The sequence below is a fragment of the Staurois parvus genome, unplaced genomic scaffold (assembly GCF_062004578.1).
Source record: "Staurois parvus isolate SC_StPar_1 unplaced genomic scaffold, SC_StPar_1.0 ptg002140l, whole genome shotgun sequence".
In the NCBI taxonomy this organism is placed as follows: domain Eukaryota; kingdom Metazoa; phylum Chordata; class Amphibia; order Anura; family Ranidae; genus Staurois; species Staurois parvus.
Genome location: NW_028319936.1, coordinates 5,779,017 through 5,796,329, shown reverse-complemented (window position 1 = coordinate 5,796,329; position 17,313 = coordinate 5,779,017). Strand labels below are relative to the sequence as shown.

At 41.0% G+C, this 17,313-nt stretch overlaps 1 protein-coding gene across 2 annotated transcripts in view; it reads right to left on the bottom strand.

Annotated features, from left to right (window-relative positions):
• Nucleotides 1-5,635: 5,635 nt before the first annotated feature.
• NDP (norrin cystine knot growth factor NDP) overlaps nucleotides 5,636-17,313 on the bottom strand; it is a 124,463-nt gene continuing 112,785 nt past the window's right edge. For both annotated transcript variants that reach the window (XM_089665120.1, XM_089665121.1), the window contains one exon: nucleotides 5,636-6,038. In XM_089665120.1, the coding sequence (XP_089521246.1) occupies nucleotides 5,811-6,038 (228 nt within the window). In that variant the 3' untranslated portion in view covers nucleotides 5,636-5,810. The remainder of the gene's footprint in view (nucleotides 6,039-17,313) is intronic.

The window sequence follows — 17,313 nt, the reverse complement described above, 5'->3', positions numbered from 1 at the left end:
AAAAGCACAGGGGGCCAGTGGCGGACTTGCCAATTCTGGTGTTCAATGGCAAATGCCAATCGAGCTCTATGGTGCCGGGCAGTGAGCACAGGGCCCACTAGAGGACACCAGGACCTCAGGCCACCCTCATGAAGTCTGTTTCTGATTGTTTGGACAGAGACATTCACACCAGTGGCCTGCTGGAGGCCATTTTGTAGGGCTCTGGCAGTGCTTATCCTGTTCCTCCTTGCACAAAGAAGCAGATACCAGTCCTGGTGATGGGTTAAGGACCTTCTACGGCCCTGTCCAGTTCTCCTAGAGTAACTGCCTGTCTCCTGGAGTCTCCTCTATGCTCTTGAGACAGTGCTGGGAGACACAGCAAACCTTCTGGCAATGGCACGTATTGATGTGCCATCCTGAAGGAGTTGGACTGACAGGTATCGCCTCATGCTACCAGTAGTGACACTGACCCTAGCCAAATGCAAAACTAGTGAAAAACAGTCAGAAAAGATGAGTAGAAAAAAAAATGTCAGTGGCCTCCACCTGTAAAACCATTCCTGTTTTGGGGGTCATCTTATTGTTTCCCATCTAGTATACCTGTTGTTAATTTAATTAACACCAAAGCATTTGAAACTGATTAACAACCCCTGATGCTACTTAACTGACCAAATCAATATCCCAGGAGTTTAATTGACTTGATGCTATACTCTAAAAGTGTTCCTTTAATTTTTTGAGCAGTGAATATATATACTGTATATATTTATATATATATATATATATATATATATATATATACTGTATATATAAACTCACTGGCCACCTTATTAGATACACCTGCTTGGTAACACAAATTGCTCATCAGCCAATCACGTGGCAGCAACTCAATGCATTTAGGCATCTAGACGTGGCGAAGGTGACTTGCTGAAGTTCAAACTGAGCATCAGAATGGGGAAGAGAGGGGATTTAAGTGTTTTTGAACATGCCTTGGTTGTTGGTGCCAGACGAGCCAGTCAGAGTATTTAAAAAACTGCTGATCTACTGGGATTTTCACGCACAACCATCTCTAGGATTTACAGAGAATGGTCAGAAAAAGAGAACATGTCCAGTGATTGGCAGTTGTGTGGACAAAAATGCCTTGTTGATGTCACAGGTCAGAGGAAAATGGGCAGACTGGTTCCAGATGATAGAAAAGCAATAGTAACTCATGACAATATCGACAACAATCTAAGGAATGTTTCCAACACCTTGTTGAATCTATGACATGAAAAATTAAGGCAGTTTTGAAGGCAAAAGGGGGTCCAACCCAGTACTAGCAAGGTGTACCTATTAAAGTGACCGGTGAGTATCTTTCCACACACATGAACTTTAATGCATCCCAGTTTTAATCCATAGGGTTCAATATTGAGTTGGCCCACTCTTTGCAGCTATAACAGCTTCAACTCTTCTGGGAAGGCTGTCCACAAGGTTTAGGAGTGTGTCTATGGGAATGTTTGACCATTCTTCCAGAAGCACATTTGTGAGGTCAGGCACTGATGGATGAGAAGGCCTGGCTCAGTCTCCACTCTAATTCATCCCAAAGGTGTTCTATCGAGTTGAGGTCAGGACTCTGTGCAGTCCAGTCAAGTTCCTCCACCCCAAACTCGCTCATCCTTCTTTTGTGGACCTTGCTTTGCGCACTGGTGCACAATCATGTTGGAACAGGAAGGGATCATCTCCAAACTGTTTCCACAAAGTTGGAAGCATGAAATTGTCCAAAACGTTGGTATGCTGATGACTTAAGAGTTCCCTTTAATGGAACTAAGTGGATAAGCCCAACCCCTGAAAAACAACCCCACACCATAAGCCTCCTTCCACCAAACTTTACACTTGGAACAATGCAGTCAGGCAAGTACCGTTCTCCTGGCAACCACCAAACCCAGACACGTCCATCGGATTGCCAGACAGAGAAGCAAGATTCATTTTTCCAGAGACCACGGCTCCACTGCTCTAGAGTCCAGTGGTGGAGTGCTTTAAACCACTGCATTCGACGCTTTGCATTTATGATGTAAGACTTGGCTCGGCTATGGAAACCCATTCCATGAAGCTCTCTATGTACTGTTGCTGGGCTAATCTGAAAGCCACATGAAGTTTGGAGGTCTTTGGCTATTGATTCTTCAGAGAGTCGGTGACTTCTGCATGTGCTGACCCCGCTCTGTCATTTTATGTGGCCTACCACTTTGTGGCTGAGTTGCTGTTGTTCCCAGTTGCTTCCACTTTGTTATAATACCACTAACAGTTGACCGTGGAATATTTAGTAACAAGGAAATTTTACGGATGAACTTATTCCACCTTTCACATTACCACACTTAAATTCACTGAGCTCCTGAGAGCGACCCATTCTTTCACAAATGTTTGTAGAAGCAATCTGCATGCTTCGGTGCTTGATTTTATACACCTGTGGCCATGGAGGTGATTGGACCACCTTAATCCAATGATATCAAGGGGTGTCCCAATACCTTTGGCAATATAGTGTATCTTCTATTTACAGCTGTAAAAAGAATTCCTTCAGAGAAATATCCATTAGGTCTAATTATTTGCGATCGTCAAAACACGGTCGTGTATCTGAAGCCAAAACATTTTTTTTCTAATTTAATAAAGAGTGGTGAAGGGTTAGAACTCCTGTCAGGTTTTTATTGCTGTGTTTGTCCCCATTAGGGAGATTCATCTATCTATTCATCCTGTGGTTCACTGCAACCAGGACTATAAGAAGAGGAATATTAAAACGTTTTCTGCAATGAACCCTAACGTGACAAAAATCGTCATGCACCATTTTTGACAATACAATGCACTACCATGATTGTGTTTTGTTAAAAAATAATGGCACCTGAAAACATTTATTGTGTGTTACCATGATGCAAAAATGTAAATAGACCCTTAAGGGCTCAAGATCAGCGACATCACACTTAGGTGCACATAACATGTGCTGTAACAATCAGGGGCGGATTGACAAATCATGGGGCCCCCGGGCAATAGGGGAGCATAGGGCCCCTGTGTCCTTGCCCAAACTCAAAAAAGCCTATGAAAAAGGTACCAGGGGCATGTCATGGGGCCCCCTACTGACCCCGGGCCCTCGGGCAGTGCCCAAATGGTCAGTCTGCCTCTCGTAACAATGTATCCCAGTGCTTGTCTTTTTTTCCAGTTTTTAACTTCAATTTCTATATATAGGTGCTTGACTTTATACACTTATGGCCATGGAGGTGATTGGAGGTGTCCCAATACGTTTGGCAATATAGTATATGTATATATATATATATATATATACACACACACAACTAGGGGCTAATTTTCTTTTTTTTTATTCTTTTAGAAATGTCCCACAACCTGTTAAAAAAAGAGTAGTTCTTCAAATATCACCTTCAGTCCAGAGCTGTCCCTATAGTATATCTTTTTTGATACTACAAGTATTCAGTCTTTTGGAATGAATGATGTCTAGTGTTACTCAATAAGGAAGACTAAGAAATTATTATAAGTGCAGGAGGTCATGGATTTGCCCCTTGGCGGGGCATCACCATGGTGCCTTGCTTTCACTGTGTAAATGCGCAGAGTGATGACATCTTTATGTTAGCATTGAACTCTGCATCACTGAGGAGAATCCAGCCCAAAGAGGAAAAGAGGGAGAGAACCCTGCAGCATCACTAAACCATCCTGAAGACTTCAGAAAGCTAATTATAGCTTACAGTCTGTGAGAGCCAGAAATCTTGCTTGTTTGTAGGTGACCAAATACTTATTTTCCACCATAATTTGCAAATAAATTCTTTCCAAATCAGCCAATGTGATTGTCTGGCTTTTTTTTCTCATTTTGTCTCTCATAGTTGAGGTCTACCTATGATGCCAATTACAGGCCTCTCTCATCTTTTTAAGTGGGAGAACTTGCACAATTGGTGGCTGACTAAATACTTTTTTTCCCCACTGTATCTAGGAAAGAATCCAGGCCTTTTTTAAAGCAATCCACAGAACCAACTCTTGTGGACTGAGGACCATCCAGCTCAAAGAAGAGGCAAGGAGGGAGAGAACTCCTCAACTACCACCTCTACGCCGATGACACGCAAATCTACCTCTCTACCCCTCGCCACACCCCTTCAGTCTCCGCCCGAATCACCCGCCTACTGAACGACATATCAGACTGGATGCCACTCCACTTCCTCAAATTAAACCTTTCCAAAACTGAGCTCCTAATTTTCCCCCCAGCCCACGACCGCCCTCCCCACCCTCTCCATCACGATCAACAACGCCCCCATCAGTCCCACCTCGCAAGCCAAAGTCCTAGGTGTCACTCTAGACTCAAATCTGTCCTTCCAACCCCATGTCCAATCGCTGGCAAACTCATGTAGGCTCCACCTCAGCAACATCTCTAAAATACGTACGTTCCTAACCCCAGACACTACTAAACAACTCGTTCACTCCCTTATTATTTCACGACTCGACTACTGCAACTCCCTCCTCACCGGCCTACCTCATCACAGACTATCCCCGCTTCAGTCAATCCTGAACTCAGCGGCCAGACTCATCCACCTTACCAACCGCTCTGCATCTGCCACCCCCCTCTGTCATTCCCTCCACTGGCTTCCGATTGCCCAACGCATTAAATTCAAACTACTAACATTGACGTACAAAGCCATTCATAGCATTGCCCCAAACTACCTCACCGACCTGATACCCAAATACCACCCAACCCGTACTCTTCGCTCCTCACAAGAGCTCCTACTTTCTAGCTCCCTGGTCTCCTCCTCCCACGCCCGACTGCAGGACTTCCCCCATCTTCTGGAACTCACTACCCCGATCCATTAGACTGTCACCTACCCTCCTCACCTTTAGGCGCACCCTGAAAACCCACCTCTTCAGAGAAGCCTACCCCACCCTCACATAACAGCCGATCTCCTCCACTCCTCCCACCACTCCATCCCCCACAGCCACTTCCTCCTGTACCACTATCCCCTCCCTCCTATATTGTAAGCTCGAAAGAGCAGGGCCCTCGAACCTCTCATATATTGTCTTGTTACTGTATTGTCTCATGTACTGCCCCCCACTATATTGTACAGCCCTGAGCAAACTTTTTGGCGCTATATAAACACTGTATAATAATAATAAACCCTGTGGCATCACCTAACCATCCTGAAGACTTCAGAAAGCTAATCATAAAAACTGCATAACATACATTACTTGCAGGAGACCTCTGGGAGGAGGGGAAGAGGCCTGGGGAGAACAGAGCCCAAAGTTGAACTTAACATTTTCACAGCTCTTACTGTAAAGAAACCTTTCCGTATTTGGAGATTAAATCTTTTTTCCTTCAGACGTAAAGAGTTCCCCTTTTTCTTTGTGGTTTATGGCTTTTCCAAACCCCCGTAACTGAAATGTTTGCTGGTCAGTTTGGCCTGATAAGGGAAATAAAAAAATAACAGATCTACTGGCAGGATCAATAAGTAATAAAATGTTGCTGATGGGGGACTCAAAAAAAAACTGCATACAAGTACTATCAACAGACTGAATAACATATATCATTAACTTTAGTTCCACTTTAACAATTAATGATGTATGTGTGTTGCAATTAATACCTTTAAATAATGAGCACATCTCAGAATACCTTAGAAGTAGCAGATCATCACAAAAGGCCCTGAAATGTGAATATTACTCACTTTTTTATTTCAGACTGGCTGACAATATTATATGTGTTGCTTATATTTAATTCAATTAATAATTTCAACAAACAATAAAAATATATTTTACATATTGTGGGTATTGTCTGTCCATCTTTACAATTTCCCAATCCAGTTGTCTTTGTATGTTATTAGTCTCTAAGAATTGCATTCCTCGCAGTGACAAGAAAGAATATAGCGGTATGTAGCTGTAAGACGAAGGCCTCCAGAACAGCGCAGACGGATGGCTTTTAACTTGGAAGTCTGAGGTCTGCAGCAATAGCATGTGGAACGAAAGGGCTGCTTTAAAACAGTGCTGAAGGAGACCAGAGGGTCAGAACGAGACGTTTGACTGCAGCGTCCTTCACAACGAGCAAGCAACACCATCTGCAGGGAAAAAAAAGATATAATGTTTAAATATCTAAACAGATTAGAAATACTGAAAGGGCAATTGTACTTTGAAAGAAGAGTCTAAAAAGGCTATCTACAAACATCAGATGCAGTAGTTACCGTATTGCACTGCCCTGACCATTTGCTTTTTTTTTGGAGGGTAGCATAAAAGGGGGAAGGGTAATTAACAACTTTGGTACTAGAGCAATTTTTTTATTTGTTGTACACATGAAAAATCTGCATTTTTTGCTAGAACATTTACTTAAACACCAAGTACATTGTATGTTTTCTGAAAGTAAAGGCCCGGTAGGATAAAAAAAAAATAGTAGTTGCAATTTTTTTATTTAGCATGATTTGTGCAACTGTTTATCAAACACAAATTTTCAGAAAAAAAATATAGTAAATGAATTTTAGTACAAACACACACAATAATATACACATTTTTTGTAAAAAAGAAAAAAAGATGGGGTTGTATTGAGTAAATAGAAACCAAAAATGTCAAGTCTTAAAATTGTGGGCTCTCATGATATTGAAAAAATCTCCATAGGTGACACTTTAAAACCCTTTACAGCTCATCAGAGCTTTTAGAGTTTAGAGTTAACTGTGAGCTGTGGTGCTAGAATGATTGGTCCCACTCCAACATATATGGGGATACCTCTAATGTGTAGTGCAATTGTGGTTTGCATACATCTGTGCACCCTATGCTGCATAAGCATTTGTAGGTGGGTACAGGGTAATGGGGGTTGTTTAATTCTATTTATACATTTTATTATAATTTTTTTAAACTTTGATTTAATGTAACGTTATTGCTATTACAATGGGTTAACAGTTCCTCATGTGATAGCATTGAGCAGGTGAGAGGTAACTTTTATGGAGTCATTTGGGTTCCCTCAATGACTTCCAATGTCTCCCTTGACCTCGAAAGCAACTAGCCAAGCACAGTTCATGCTTGTTTGGATGCTTTCGCTGAAAATGAGTAAATCATCATCACTTCTGCCTTCATTTGCTGCAGAGGAGATCGAGTAACAGATGTTCCTTGGTCTCCTCCCACCTGGCATCCTGAAGCCAGCTGATGTGGTTCCAGGCTCCATCTAAGAGCAAGAGAGCCTAAGAACCAGGTGGGAGATCCAGGCAGAAGAAGCCACACAGCCAAGAAGCCAAGAAGACACATAGAAGAAGCCACACTTTTGCTTTACAGCCAGGAGCCAGTTGAGGAAAACAGGCACAAGCTGATGGCTACTACTGCAGTCATCAGCTTTTACATAACCCTTCACTCTTTGGACTGAAATGGTCAAAGATTATCTAGACTAAAGAACATATACAGTATATAACATTTTCCACCTTGTTAGTCCTTAAATGTGGTGGCTGAATTTTTTTTTTCTTTTTTCCATTTTTATTACCTGGTGATCCTGTCAGTAATACAAGTCCTGTCCTAGGGTGATGATTACTGCAGTGCATGTAGGAGCAGTGTTGTCACTGTAGGACAAGAAGTGTGTTAGGGACTACTACAGATCACCTCCCTCTCTTCTCTTCACTATCACACTATGTTCTGTAGTCCACAGAGATAAACTGAGAAGGGCTGATAAGACTTCGTGAATTGATGCAGGGTGTACGGGACACAGGACAGCATTGGATTTCTGCCAGGATCAACAGCATTCATCAAATAGTTACAACAACGAGCTCTCAATGGTATATTTATTAAACCAAAAAGAACAAATCAGATCCTTGTTAGGGTTTACATGCTCTTGAATGTCATACAGTTGCCCTACAAACCACCAGTAAACATACCCTTCAAGTGTTGTTTTCACAGCACTCACTGACTGTTATGTAAGTTTCAGGAATATAACTGAAGATTCAGGGGACATTTATTAAGAAAATAGTTGATGCATCTGAAAATGTGGTACATTTTACGTATCTGTCATTGACAGACTTATCATACCGTTGCAGTTCAGTGTAAAAATCATTTGAATACATGGCAGGCAGCTTTGCTACACTTTTGCGAAATTGCCACAGATATATATATATATATATATATATATATATATATATATAATTTTTTTGTTTGTTTATTTGAGATTTTTTTCTTTAGATTATTTCTAGGTGATAGAATATGGTAAACATCACTTCAAGACTAAATTGAGAGAAAATAAACTAAAAAAACTAATTAATCCAATTTGTCCTATGTTTTGCTGAATTCCTTGCAAGCTTCTTCCTCCAAACCCCCTCCTCCCATCACCACTGCTGTAATATTCTGGTACGGCAGGGTTAATAGAACAGAGAGAAATGTGACAGGTACTCATCAAGAGTGCCTGACTATACCTGACCTTTCTGCCGAGCTCTGCTGTAGCTACAGCTTATATGAATGAAATGTGATATACAAATAAAGGACGGGCAAATGATTGAAATATAGGACTGATAAATGTAGGACTAATGCCTAGTACGCACAATGAAAAAATCGAATGATTAATACTGTCTTCGGAGCAATTTTCCGATAATCTGATTATTAGTACACAGCTTTCGAGAGTCGATCACAACAGTTCAAATTATCCAAAGAGACAAAAGCGGAAAATTTTTCCGTACGAAAACAGTACAGTTTTTGTTTAATCAGTATGGTATTTTGCCTATAGAAGACTAAGCATGACCAAGACCATGCATGCTCAAAAACAAAAGAATACATTACAAAACAATACTTGACATTATCATGATACTTTGTATTGTGTGTTACAAGAATTTTTGTATGTTTAGTAACCTATTTCTGTTCGACATGAGACTAGCTTGAAAAAAAAAAAACAGAATATCATTTCGATATCATGTGTACGAGGCTTAAGAAACAAAGCAATTCTTACAGAGATAGAAACAACTGCAAATACAGTTCCAAGAGTCACAGATATAAATACATACTGTAAGTAAGCCACGTACCATCTCTAAGTTGGTTTCGACATGGATCTTCATATAAATACAAATCAAATGGAAATGCACAATGCAGGTGTCTTTATTGTAAAACCTCTACTTTTAATAAAACCGCTCTATTTCTGTCAGGGGTAGATAATGCTCCAGGAAACAATTTTCATTTATAAATACGGGCTTGTCCTACGGAAAACTATGAACCATCTTTACCTATCTCATTAATGGTGGAAAATAGATACGAACAGCACAAAAAAGGCTTATCAACTGAAATCATATGAACTAAATTCCTTCACTCTTCCTATGTTTTTTTTAAAGTTATAGCAATGATAACAGATAATCTATCCACTTCCATGCTTATGGCAGGAAATGTCACACCTAATTTATTGGAAACACTATATTTTTAGATTTAAATATGTGTATGCTGTGCATTTTTACTACATGAAGTGAATTATGTCATGCTGCAGCTCTTAAAGTGAGCCTGATCTGGATCTAAATGTTTTAAGCTACCAACCATACTGAAGTGCTGATACCTTGTCATATCTGTGTAAGACCCCATTCACATCAGAAGACAGAAGGTGGAAATGCCACCCAATGGAACCCAGCCTCTATATAGAGAGATAAAGATATGGCTTCAGCCTGAACACATCCTGGCCATGCTCCTCTGACATGTTTCACCCCGCCTATGGGGCTTAATCATAGAAAGGTGGGGTGGAACATGCCAGAGAATCATAGCCAGGAGGAGCTCAGGCTGAAGTATTTTCTTTATCTCTGAGTATAGTGGCTGTGTTCTGGTGTGCAGCATTTCCACCCTCTGTCTTTTGATCTATTTCAGCTAGCCTGGATGAGCTTGTTTGAATGCCAGCATACGATCTGTGCTTTGGACTTCAGGGGGAAGTTTTGCAGTTTTTTTAGATCCCATTCACAGTTGCGAATAAGACCATTTGTGATAAGCTGTGGGAGACCAAACAGGGGTTCTCTGTGGTCAACTGCGAGAAAGAATCCCCTTTGACAGCAATGGCAGGGCGATTGTTCCCACAGAAATTCATGGTCAGGGGCGGACTGACCATTGGGGAACTCGGGCACTGCCCGAGGGCCCGGGGTCAGTAGGGGGCCCCATGAGATGTCCCTGGTACCTTTCACAGGCTTTTTTGGGTGTGGTTTGAGTGTGGGCGAGGACACAGGGGCCCCATGATCCCATATTGCCCAGGGGCCCCATGAGTTGTCAGTCCGCCCCTGTTCATGGTTGATTACATACATTGACTTATGCAGAGGTTACCTGCACATTATTGGCCCTTGACACCGAACGTCTGTCTCCAGAGCTTATCATCCACAGGTAACCACTACATGAGCAACTACATGCAATCAACGATGAATAGCTGCAGGAGCTATCAGCCTCACATTTCTTTTAATAGAGCATCATTCCTGCAGCTGAGTGCAGGGAACTTCCACTGGGTCTCCTGCAGATAATCACAAACGGCCCCATCTGCAACTGTGAATGGGGCCAGAGCCTTGTTATTCCCATTTCTCTGTGGACCACCCTCTGGATATGAATTAGTTTTAATTATGCTTAGTTATAGAATAAATAAAAAATAATATGTAATTCAAATATTTTTTCCACTTTATAGGTTTACTGCAGCTTTAGCTAGGATTAGACTACAGAACAAGCCTCTGATCTGCACTTAGGCTCTACGAGCCATGTTTGTGCGGGCACAGCAGCCCACTTATTTGAATGAGCTGCAGCGCCTGTGGTTCATGCAGGAAAAATGTTCCTGCAGCATTTTTGAAATGCAACATCAGGGAAATTGCATAGTGCCATTTACCTGCTTGCTGATCACTACCTTATCCTGTTCCTTGTATACTGTACCCTGTATCTTGGTATATCTCTGCTTCCCTTGTTCCCAGTCTGGATCATGCTCTGTTTATGTCAGCTTCCCTCCGTATTTACATAATGTATATACACTGCTCAAAAAAATTAAAGGAAGACTTTTTAATCAGAGTATAGCGTCAAGTCAATTAAACTCCTGGGATCCCCCTCAAGCAGAGAGGGTTGTTAATCAGTTTCAGCTGCTTTGGTGCATTAGATGGGCAACAATGAGATGACCCCCAAAACAGGAACGGTTTTACAGGTGGAGACCACTGACATTTTTTTCCTTACTCATCTTTTCTGATTGTTTTTCTCTAGTTTTTCATTTGGCTAGGGTCAGTGTCATTACTGGTAGCATGAGGCGATACCTGGACCTTACAGAGATTGCATAGGCAGTCCAACTCCTCCGCAATGGCACATCAATACGTGCCATTGCCAGAAGGTTTGCTGTATCTCGCAGCACAGTCTCAAGAGCATGGAGGAGATTCCAGGAGGCAGACAGTTACTCTAGGAGAGCTTGACAGGGCCGTAGAAGGTCCTTAACCCATTACCAGTATCTGCTCCTTTGTGCAAGGAGGAACAGGATGAGCACTGCCAGAGCCCTACAAAATAACCTCCAGCAGACCACTGCTGTAAATGTCTCTGACCAGTCAGAAACAGACTTCATGAGGGTGGCCTAAGGTCCTGATGTCCTCTAGTGGGCCCTTGGCTCACCGCCCAGCACCATAGAGCTTTATTGGCATTTGCCCTTGAACACTAGAATAGGCAGGTCCACCATTGGCACCCTGTTCTTTTCACAGATGAGAGCTGGTTCACCCTGAGCACATGTGACAGATGTAAAAGGGTCTGGAGAAGCCGTGGAGAATTTTATGCTGCCTGTAACATCGTTCAGCATGACCGTTTTGGTGGTGGGTCAGTGATGGTCTGGGGAGGCATATTCATGGAGGGATGCACAGACCTCTACAAGTTAAACAACGGCACCCTGACTGCCATTAGGTATTGGGATGAAATCCTTGGACCCATTCTCAGACCCTACACTGGTGCAGTGGGTCCTGGGTTCCTCCTGGTGCATGACAATTCCTGGCCTCATGTGGCGAGAGTATGCAGGCAGTTCCTGGGGGATGAAGGAATTGATACCATTGAATGGCCCCCACACTCACCTGACCTAAATCCAATAGAACATCTCTGGGATATCATGTACTGTACTGAGTGGCTTCCTCCATGATGGGATTCGCATTGGCATCTTGCCTCTAAAGTCCCTTTGAGGACTTACATGCTTGTTTTTATTCGCTGTTTGTGAGTACCATTCTTTTATTTAATAAATTTTGGTTACTGAGGTAATGCGCAAGGTTGGTGCGCTTTTCTTTTGTTGTTCTTCTTCACAGTTTTGGTCCATCCAACACTGCTAGGTTGCACCTCAGACTGTCCAGGAGCTCAGTGATGCCCTAGCCCAGATCTGGGAGGAAATACCCCAGGACACCATCCGTTGCCTCCTTAGGAGCATGCCCTGACAATTTCTGGCATGCATACAAGCACGTGGGGGCCATACAAACTACTAAGTACCATTTTGAGTTGGTGCAATGAAATTTCAGCAAAATGGACTAGACTGCTGCATCATTTTTTCACTTTGATTTTCGGGGTGTCTTTGAATTCAGTCCTCTGTCGGTTGATAATTTTCATTTCCATCAAACAATGGGGCATCCTTGCATTCCTAACACATTACCCAGTCCATATCAGGATAGATATCCAGCATGTTATTTTCCCCATTGAGATCTGATGTGTTTTCAAAGTGTTCCTTTAATTTTTAGTTAGGTCATTGGTTTGGTATTGCTTCACTGTCACATTTATTTTTCATATTTAAATTTTGGTTTGATTATGGTCTCTTGGTGGTGGAGTGTTATTTGCATTAACAAACTTTATTTTAAACTTACTCAGTCTGATTTCAGCTTCCTAAATACAGCTACACTGAACTGGTTATCTCTGCAGCCACTGAATACCTGCACTTGGTAACCTTTACAGGGAAGTAAATTTAGGTGAAAGGGGTAACAGCCTCCAAGGTGCAGAACAATGTGAGCCAATAGGTTCCATACATAATCAAGCATTCAACAGGTTTGATAAATGGCAGCTGCGTGCATTATTGTAAATGAACAGGGTCTTTATACCTTGTCTTTATACCTTTCTGTATTATAATTAAACATTTTTTTAGATTTTCAAATAGAAAACACGTACAGCATTCAACATGAATCAGTAAGGTGGAATGTATTCACAACAATATCTGGAAGTCAATAAACCATCACTAAAAGCTGACAGAAAAATGATATAAAAGTTTTGTTGTTCAAGGATAGCCATTCAAGGTACCTTGCGAAGCAGCAATTTCCATATTAGAGGAGGAATGGTAGCATAACATATGCAACCATAAATTTATAACGCCTAACAATAATAATATACTTGCTCAAAGATGCCTCCATGTGTACCAACAACTACCCAGATATTATATCCATCTCTACAATTAATGTGCTACAAAGTAAATCAGAATCTGAATAAAAGTAGTAAGAAAGAAAAAAGAAAACAAAGTGGGGAATAGATAGAATGAGAAAAGGGAAATGCAGAACTCTCCACTCTCCAGAATCCCACCGTCCTCCAGTATGGAGGAAGTGATTGCTATTCAGAAGGTTCTGGGTCTTCGATAAGATGCCAGAGCTCCCAAATCTTATTGTGTTTTTCAAGGGTATTAGCCATGCTGTAAGGCAGGGGTGTCAAACTGGCAGTCCTCCAGCTGTTGCGAAACTACAAGTCCCATCATGCCTCTGCCTTTGGGAATCGTGCTTGTAACTGTCAATCTTGCAATGCCTCATGGGACTTGTAGTTTGGCAACAGCTGGAGTGCCGCCAGTTTGACACCTGTGCTGTAAGGGATTCCATCAGTTCAACAGCTTTAATTCTGGCGTATATATCAACAGAGGAAGGGGGTTCTCTCTTTTTCCAATGTGGTGCCACCAAGCACTGTGGTGCAGTAACAATATGACATGCCAATTTTTTAGCAGTTTTAGAGAGAATAGGTGGGAGCAAACCTAGTAAGAATACTTTAGACAGAATGGGAAAGCTCAAATCAAATAAACGTTGAAGTAGGTGGTGGACTGACTGCCAGTATGATTCAAGACATCGACTTTGCCAGAATATGTGCAACAAGGAACCTCGGTTTCTGAAGCATCTTCAGCAGCGGTCACTAGCTGTTGGATAAATAGCATGTAAAAGCTCAGGTGTTAAGTATCATAAATGGAGGATTGTAGAAGTATTTTTCTTTTAGAGTGCACATTTAGAGGTATTTGCAGCCTAGGACCAAAACACTTGCCAAGCTTCTAAGGAGAATTCCTCGCTAACAGTCCTTTCCCATTTGCACATGAAAGCATGTTTCCCCTGTGTTTGCTTTGGGAAACTATTAAGAATTTTGTAAATATCGGAGATTAAACCCTTTTGGGAGGGGCCCACTAGAACTAATCTCTGAAAGGGAGTCAATTTGAAAAGTTGTAGCGTGAGGGCAATGGAGTACGCATAGTGACGTATCTGTAAGCATCCATAGTGTGCTCAGCACAGTATATTATACTTTCTGAGTATATCAAAAGTAAGCAATTTTCTCATTCCAGGATCAACCAGATAGTCAAAGTGGAATAGCTTTTCTGACATCCTTGGAGAGGACATCTGGGAGATTAGACTATCTGGCACTTTGGGGTTAAACAAAAAGGTAGTCATGAGGGATGCTTCACACATAAGAGAATGTTTATGTTTCAAAATTCTCCACAATCCACGTAAAAGTGACATAGAGTGCAGAAGATAAGAAGAGTCAATATCTTCTGCATCAGCATTACACAGTAAGTTATTAGAGTGAACAGGAGCTAACCAAAATTTTTAGACCTCTGTCGAGCGGTTGTATATGAAAAGTGGGACCCAAGAGGCTACACCACATAGTTGAGTTGCATAGTAATATCTCAATAAATTTAGAAATGCTGTGTTGGCTATCCTGTCTTTTATAGTCTTTTATATGAAATTCAGGAGGTCCGTCTGAAGTTATTTAAGGTGTGATGGGGGTACAGGGATCAGTAATGTTGCAAAGAGGATAAAAAGTTTAGGCAGTATAGTCATTTTGATAGAGGCAATACGTCCGAGAAGAGAAATGTGATGACTCTTCCATTGTGCTTGGAGTGCTTGTATGGACTTAAACAATGCTTGAACGTTTTGTAGATAAGTGTCTCATAAGTAGCCCTTTATACCTTAATAGCATCTCAGCTGTCCACAAGCAAGTCAGCAAAAGTGGCTAAATATAACTTACAAATTAGCACTCTCAGTAGGTTGTAGAACAACACACATAAGGACAGCAGTGCTCAGCCATCCAGACTGTGAGAGCTTTATTACTGGTGCTCGGACTGAAGGAACATTAAACTCCACAGGTCATCTGGATAGGCTGTAGAATAGCCCATTTAAAAGCAGACTCAAAGATCTATTAACTATCATGCTTAACAACAAAATTCAAGTTGTTTAAAAATGCCTTACTTCTTGGTGTATTGTATAATGGATTTAAGAAGATTGGAAATTCCTTCTAGAGTTCTCTTTAAAGTAAATGTCCAGTCAAAAGCTAACTAAGCTTAAATTTACACCAACCCATATTCTAAGTCCTATGCTAATTGCTCTTTAAAGGAAAGATGTGTATACTTACCTGGTCTAAGGGCACTCTGGTCCAATCACATGATCTGATCCCAGCGATCCCACATGATCTCTCCTCTACCCTGAAACTGGATGATGGGGAGGTCATATGACCATACCAGTGCACTCTTAGATTAGGTAAATATACACATCAATCCTTTACAGGGTAGTTAGCATAGGGTTAGAATTGGGGTAGGAGCAGGCTAGTTAGCTTTTGAATGGACAACTACTTTAAGCCATGCAATAGTCCAATATATAAAGCAACAAATGACTGAGCTGGGGGGCAGTGAGGCATTTGTCCCCTGGGTAAGTACAAATAGTATATTTTGGGCTGGTGGCCTGGAGTGGAGATGCTTCCTCATTTAGACTTCAGTCAAAGCAAGCTCTGCAGTCTTTGACAGCTGATTGGTGTTATATAACCAGTTCTTGTTTAGACCTGCAATCTTTTAATATCTACCTATTTTGGTATGTGCCAAAATGCAGAGGCTGCAAAGGAAATCATTGCTAGGAGAATTTAAAACTGAAATATGTTGCCCTCCTTTTTAAAAAGTTGATTAATAAGGATTTTTTGCAATGATACTATATTGTATTTAGCATTTTAATGAGTTGAGTTCATATAATTTCCCAGAACAATAGTTGTCATTTTTAGCTCATAAAATGCTTCAATGTTTACGAGTCATCCTCAATGACGATGTTTTTCAGCATATATACTGTATATGTTAAAAGGTTACAATATCCACTTTTTACCATGGCCACCAATCACAGGAGTACCACGACACACTTGGTAGAGTGCAATTCCTTTAGTCCCTATCATGAAAGAACCATTTGGTTTTGTTTGCTTTCTAGGCCAAAAGCTCCTAGTCTACTCTTGCTGTGACTCTAACTTACTTGAGCATCTCTTTAGTCACTCACTGTACATTATTAATAGTAGTAGTAATATTTCAGTGTTGTACATTAGCTAATGTAATAACTGTTAGTAGTCTGAGTGTTTAAGGTGTCAAGTCTGTAAATAAATGTTTGAGTTGCATCCCTTTTGGCTGTATTTGTACTAAAATGGACACCATGAAAGTGTGTTTCATTGATTTTCTATAGGCTTGGCTCTTTAAGATTGGATCTACAAAGTTGAGTTAGTTGTTGGTCAGATTTTTGTTGCCTAAAATTCTTTTCAACCCAAAATATTCAGTTTTCTATAAACCTAGCTTTTAATTGATGGTTCTACAGATCAATGTGATGATAGCCTGTTTGTTAAACGGAGAGAAGACCTATGCAGTCTGGATAAAGGACTGTCAACCACAAATATTCCTAGTTGCCTTCTTGCTAATTCGGCTTACATCCATCTCTGTTTACAGTATAATGGGTAGTTGTGAGTGATTTGACCACAGTGGATTTGAATGCGATGTAGGCCACCCCAGTTTGTAAATGTGTTTGGTTTCTGCACAATTCATTCATCTCTATTTGAAAACGATAATGCCGTACAATATAAAACACTGATTTATACAGCTGCTCAGAGTCAGTAAAATAACATGGCAACCTTTGCTATTTCTTTTCCTCAGTATTGTTTATTTAAAATTTTCCTGGGGATTTCCTATAAACCCATAAAGCAATACACTTTAATTGTCTCATTTTAGCTTCTACAAAAACATTAATCCTTTGATACAATTGGACATGAATACTTATAATCAGCGGTATAAAAGGGATCTTGTAGGACTTAAAAGTACATTTTTACATGTGTCTCCTTCACAAATGTTTTATGTCTTGTTGGAAGAGAGCTGGATGTTTATGACAAAACTGATTATTGCACATT